General features: G+C 35.3%; 1 protein-coding gene across 1 annotated transcript; it reads left to right on the forward strand.

Annotated features, from left to right (window-relative positions):
• Positions 1-328: 328 nt before the first annotated feature.
• On the forward strand, positions 329-4351 carry LOC112196815 (secreted RxLR effector protein 161-like). Its single transcript, XM_024337270.2, has 2 exons — positions 329-1554; positions 2012-4351. Exons 1-2 carry the CDS (start codon positions 1083-1085, stop codon positions 2110-2112), a joined length of 573 nt encoding a protein of 190 aa, XP_024193038.1. The 5' UTR covers positions 329-1082; the 3' UTR covers positions 2113-4351.
• Positions 4352-6425: the final 2074 nt, after the last annotated feature.

Raw genomic sequence — 6425 nt, forward strand, 5'->3', positions numbered from 1 at the left:
TAATAATCAAAATCCAAAACTAATATTCAAAGAACAAAATCCAAAATAGTTTCAAAATTTTGTCAAAAAAAAAAAGTTTCAAAATGATTCACTTATTTGGGTTTTAAGCCTTTGGGTCTAGGATTCAATATGGTAGTATATCATTTTGAAAATCAAATTATAATTGGAAATTTAGAACTTACTTATAAAAGACTACCCACAAATAAAAAAAATAAAAAAATAAAAATATATATATACATATTATGTATATAATTTTAATTTTTTTTCTATTATATTTAATACATACCGGTCGGTTCGGGTTTTGCGGTTTAAGTAAAAGAAAAATCAAACCAAACCAGATCATAAACGGTTTGGTTCGGTATTGAACCGACTTTCATATTTTAATGCTAAAAAACCTTAACCACCTTAACCAAACCATATTTACCGGTCGGTTTCGACCGGTTTGGCCGGTTTGTACTGTGTTTTGCACACCTCTACACAAGGGTACACTCAAGTAGAGGGACTAGACTTTGACGAGACTTTTGCCCCCGTTGCAAGACTCGAATCGGTGAGACTTCTTCTAGCTATAGCCTGCCACCTACCTTTTAAGTTATACCAAATGGATGTCAAAAGTGCCTTTCTTAATGGTCTCCTACAAGAGGAAGTCTATGTTGAACAGCCCCAGGGATTCAAAGATCCCAGCAATCCTGATCATGTGTATAGGCTTAAGAAAGCTTTGTATGGGTTGAAGTAGGCTCCCAGAGCTTGGTATGAGCGTTTATCTACTTACTTGTTTGGTAAAGGGTACATTAGGGGAGCTGTAGACAGAACCTTGTTTGTAAAAAGAGATAAAAACCATGTGATGATTACTCAAGTGTATGTTGATGACATTGTTTTTGGATCCACTTCTGAAACATTTGTGAAGGAATTCACTAGTCTGATGGAAAGTGAGTTTGAAATGAGCATGTGTGGTGAACTAAATTTCTTTCTTGGACTTCAAGTTTGGCAACTGAAAGATGGTTTGTTTCTATCCCAAACTAAATATGCTGAAAATTTGATTAAAAAAAATTGGTTTGCAATTTGCAAGTGTTGTGTCCAATCCCATGAGCACTAGTGCTAAGCTTAGTGAAGACCTTACTGGTAAGTCTGTGGATCAAACTCTTTATCGAAGTATGATTGGAAGTTTATTGTACCTTACTACAAGCAGACCTGACATTTCCTATAGTGTAGGAGTTTGTGCACGTTTTCAGGCAAATCCAAAAGAATCTCATCTAGAACCTGTCAAGAGGATCAGATATGTGTCAGGTACTACTTCATGTGGTATATACTATACTTTTGAAACTAATTTGGAAATTGCAGGGTACTTTGATTCTGATTGGGGAGGAAACTTGAAAGATAGGAAAAGCACATCTGGAGGTTGTTTCTTCATTGGAAACAATATGGTTGCTTGGCATAGCAAGAAGCAAAACTGCATCTCCCTTTCTACTGCCGAGGCTGAGTATGTAGCTGCGGGTAGCTGTTGTACTCAGATGATCTGGATGAAGCAAATGCTTCGAGATTATGGAATTCCTCAAGGTAAGTTAACAATTTTTTGTGATAACTCAAGTGCAATCAATATTTCTAAGAATCCAGTTCAACACTCACAGACCAAGCATATTGACATGAGGTACCACTTCATTCGTGATTTGGTTGAAACTTGAGCTTGCTTTTGTACCCACTGAACACCAATTGGCTGATCTTTTCACAAAACCTTTAGACAATGCATGTTTTGAGTCACTTAGGAATGCCATTAGTGTGTGTTCTCGGAACTGATACTCTTCCTCAATTGGTTCATCTGCTTTTATTACTTCTACATGTTCATTGTGTGTTTTCATTTACATTAGACAAAAAAAATATATATTATTAGTTTCTGCAGAATGCATTTGTCTATACTAGGATTGCAAGTGAGATTTCAATCCTGAAGTGTTTGGTGGAAAATTGACCTTAGATTGAGATCATTGACTCTTGCTCTCCTTTTCGATCATGGGTCCAGGTTGCAGGGCACTATATGTTCTTCTTTCTACCTCAAGTTTTAGTCAAAGATTATGGCTGGTTCCCTCTCGCACACTTTGCTATATTCACTTGCACACTTAAGTCTTTTGTGGGGGTAACATCTTGTTCTAAGATATCTAGGATTAGTCCTTCACTAACGGTGCACTTTTTGTTGTTAGTATTTCTATGCTTCTTTAATAAAATAAAATATAAAAAAATAATACTCATTGCAATATGGAGCTTGGCCAGGCTATTTCTAAAGTAAACAGGCATCAGTAGTGACAAACGATATGAGGATTGGGCAGAAACAGGAATGGCTTGGTCTCCCGGTGGTTTATCTTGTTGCTTTTAAATGACTCGAGTTGATGTGTCCTTTGGAGTGTCCTTGTTACACTTTGTGCCCTAAAACCAACACTGGTTTGGTAGCCACTGACATAAAGCTCGCTATATGAGTCGCAGCACCCAAAAAAAAAAAATGTGTCTCTGAATAATGTATGGAAGGCTTCAAAAGAAAATATATGTACCCACACGGTGATATAAGGAGGACTTGAGGCAAAGTAGTGTTTGCTGTTGAACCCTAATTTTGCTTGATCCTAGTTTAAGTTGAAGCCCCATATTGACTTCTGTTCACTTTACCACAAAGTTAAGAGATGCTTTGGCCCAAGTCTGTGTCTAAATACTTGTTGTTCAAGATTACTGTGTAGTGTTACTTATACTTGGCTCATTGTTGTCTTTGAGAAGTCATCGAATCACTTTCTCTAAATGCTTTGCCTTTTCTTTTCCTCTCACTTCTGCGACTAATCTCACCTCATTGTGTGTTATCATGATCATAATCACTTTTTTTATTCATTCTGTCCAGATGAATCGATTAAGGGGGAGTATGAGTACTACTTGTTAATTTCACGTTTCTGGGTGATTCAAAATGAGTGTTGGATGAATGTTGATTGCATCTAACCACCATGTTACTATATGAACTCCACCATATGGTTAATAGCTCAGAGTTTACTATATGAACTCCACCATGTTTTTTTTTACCATCCATTGTTCATAGTCTTTCGTTGCATGAGGTTATGGTAATTCAATCCTGTTGGTGCCCTTTGTCATTCCTAGACAAAAATGGGGAGAAGTTGGGATAATTCTATATGTTACATGCTTTTCACTTGTTTGTTTGTTAAAAGTGTTTCATGAAGGATATCATGCTTATTGAATAAGCAAGGATATATCATGCTTATGGAATAAGGAAGGATATCATGCTTATGGAATATTATGCTTATGGAATAGGATATCATGCTTATAGAATATCATGCCTTTGGAATTTGCTGTAACGATTGAGGGGGAGTATGATTCGTATAGGGTTGTTTTGTATACGAATGCCAAAGGGGGAGATTGTTAGTATAGGTTTGATGTATGTTGGCATTCCTAATACAAAAGCTAGAATCATAGGTCTACTAGAGTTATCAAGTGTAATCTACAAGAGATATACGGTCATACAATGCTCCAGCTGACTCTTTGAAGCACTCCAGGTAAGAGCATATGCATTTGCATGTCATAAAGGTCAACCTACATGCATACTGGGATTGCAATTTTTTCTGCAATCCCTGTCAGGTCAAGTCATGGGATATTGTTTCTTCTTTTTCACGTTTTGTACGCATTCATTAGTTGCGTCTTAAAAGGATAGTTCTCTACATAATTTATTTTGTTAAGTCGTATCGTCTTCATTAAGGATAGAATCGTGTTTACGTGTTGAATATCTTTTTATGATTTGTTTCTTCCTTATTAGGAGTCAATTAGGTTTTGGAGTCTTTATTATCCAAAGTTTTAGGGGGAGTCTGAAATATTTATACAACGTGTATATCCATTTATTTGTGACTTTGAGCCGAATAAGAATTTGTGCATCTATTGAGTCAAAGTTTTTCATTAGTGAGAAACTGTGTGCTTCAGATTCGAGTCTATGAACTACTTGTTCCATGTTTAAGTAGATCATTGAGTCAAACACATTCATCATTCATTACATTCTTCACATCAATTGCTCTCAAGGTCAGTTGGAGTCATTGATGTGCATACAAGGTTGAAGGTTGAGGTCAGCACCTATCAACAAGTGAAGATAGTTCAAAGGTGGTGAAGATCTACAAGGACATGATCAGACAATCTACTAGTGTGTCTACTTAGTAAGCTGAGGTCAGAGTTTTGGGTTGTTTGTAAAGAACTTGTAATCTTTCATCTAGTGATTTGTTTTCATTAGGGTCTTTAACCTTAAAGGCCCCGCATTTGTTTTCCTCATTTTTGAGGTTTTTACTGGGCAAACAATTCTGGTCTCTTGGTTGCTGTGTGTTTGTGATTATCTTGGTTTGGTTTGCCTAGTTATCTTTCTGCTGTTTTGGGATCGATACTTGTGCTTCAATCCTTGGTGTTGTCTGTTACATTTTGAATTGAAAGAAAGTGTGATTTCTCCGAGAATAGCCTATTTCTCCCCAGGCATATTTGTTTCATCCTAGTATTTTCACAATATACTAATATAGCTTCCTTTATATTTAAGTCATTGCTTAATTTATTAAAAAGTGACTCTGTTTAGTGAATGTAAAGGTTGGTTCACTTGGTTGGGATGCCATGGACAAGAAGCAAACCAAAAGCCAATGCTAAGACATGATTATAGTTTACCTAACTGCATTGCACAATGATAGCAAGAACTCTATGCAACCAACTTAAGAGATTAATAATCAATTGAATGATGTATAGGCTTCTACTCAACTTGAATTCAGCCTCCCTATAGTCCCCTTAATTTAGAGAATATGGAGCATTTTCTCTCATTTGAGGGAAAGGCATGAAGCCATGAAGCCATGAACTTTGGAGTTTTGAGTTTTTCAAGATTGCTATCAAAACCCCCTAAACCATCTAATGATACAATCCGCTAGGGGGCTAGATATAATGATAAAAACGATGCACGTGAGATATAAATCCTGTAACTGTGAGAGATCGATTGTGATTTTATTACTCTAGTCATATAATGGTATACAACTACTTTGATTATAATGCATGTGCAATTCACGGTCAGACGAGTTAGGGAATATATAGACCAACTCTGTATGTACTTTATCCTTTCAAAAGTTAGTGAGTGGTAACAATGGATGAATCTCAATACTGGTATTGGAGGCCAATTAATGCCAAGATAAGGGTCAAAATCTGCCAAAATACAGAAAAATGAAAATTTTCATAACAAAAAAAAAAAAAATTGGAAATTTTTGTAGATAGTGTAAAAGCTAATCCTGCATTCCTTGACCACCCAAAAAGGACTCGGAAACATGCATGGTGGGTGGGTGTGTGTGTGTGAATTCGATGTCCAACACGCACAACCTTGAGCAGTCGAGCGGATAATATTGCAGATTCCTCGATGATCGACGCAGTCTGCAAATTGCAATGGGCAGCTGGATATCGATCTAGTGTGGACGTCCACACATGTGGTCAATATGTGAAATCACTAATTGTCTAATTGTCAGTATCAATGACCTGGCTGGCTAGCAAATTAGCAATCAATGGAGTAACCACCCAAGTGACCAAGCGACACTATCAATGACCTGGCAATAGTGAATTTGATGAACTATATTGAACATGAAATACTCTGCAGATCGATCTGATTATTTTGAGAAATGTGTTTGGAAATGAGCATTGATTCCTCACTAAACTACTTCTAACACAACTCATAACTCATAGTAATCGAGTATCTATACTCTTGACTACAAACCTATTCTCTAAAATTTATTGTATTTGACAAGTGGTTGCCTAATCGCCTATTATTATTGTTGTATCATTTTTACCAAAAATATAGAGTTTAGCTTTTGTCTAATAGCATGTTATTATTATTGTGTCATTTTTACCAAAAATATGGAGAATTCAGTGCACTGACATAAATGGATAGTTAGATTATATTAAATACAATTTTAAGTTAGTAATAAAAATATTAATTATTAATATCAAGGGTTGAGATCATTTTATAAGTGTTAAGTCATTTGCACCGTCGGTGCATAGAATAATTTCCATCAAAATCGAAAGAATACCAAATTCAGAATTTACTTATATATCACAAACCCATAAACCTTTATTTTTTAGAGAAAACTAGATATAAACCCAAAAATATAAGCTTCTATTGAGAAAAACCCATAGATATTTTTCTTTCAATTTACACTCATTCTACAAAAGCAAACCTTCCATATAGAGTATATGTTTATAATTAATGGTTTTTCTCATTCTTTTGATATATCTAATATGCCCTTCTGATTATGGAGGGTTAAATTAAGTAACTTGCTTAATCTTATCATCCATTTGAATTTGAATTTGAATTTGAATTTGAATTTGAATTTGAATTTGAAATATTAAGCTAAAAAATCAATCATAAGCAATTACGTCCTTAATTTCTTCCT

Source organism: Rosa chinensis, chromosome 4 (genome assembly GCF_002994745.2).
Source record: "Rosa chinensis cultivar Old Blush chromosome 4, RchiOBHm-V2, whole genome shotgun sequence".
Taxonomy (NCBI): domain Eukaryota; kingdom Viridiplantae; phylum Streptophyta; class Magnoliopsida; order Rosales; family Rosaceae; genus Rosa; species Rosa chinensis.

Coding starts and splice junctions, on each gene's coding strand:
- LOC112196815 (XM_024337270.2), top strand. CDS start 1,083: ATGAGCACTAGTGCTAAGCTTAGTGAAGACCTTACTGGTAAGTCTGTG. Junction 1,555..2,011: donor AGATTATGGAATTCCTCAAG/GTAAGTTAACAA, acceptor TCATGGGTCCAG/GTTGCAGGGCACTATATGTT.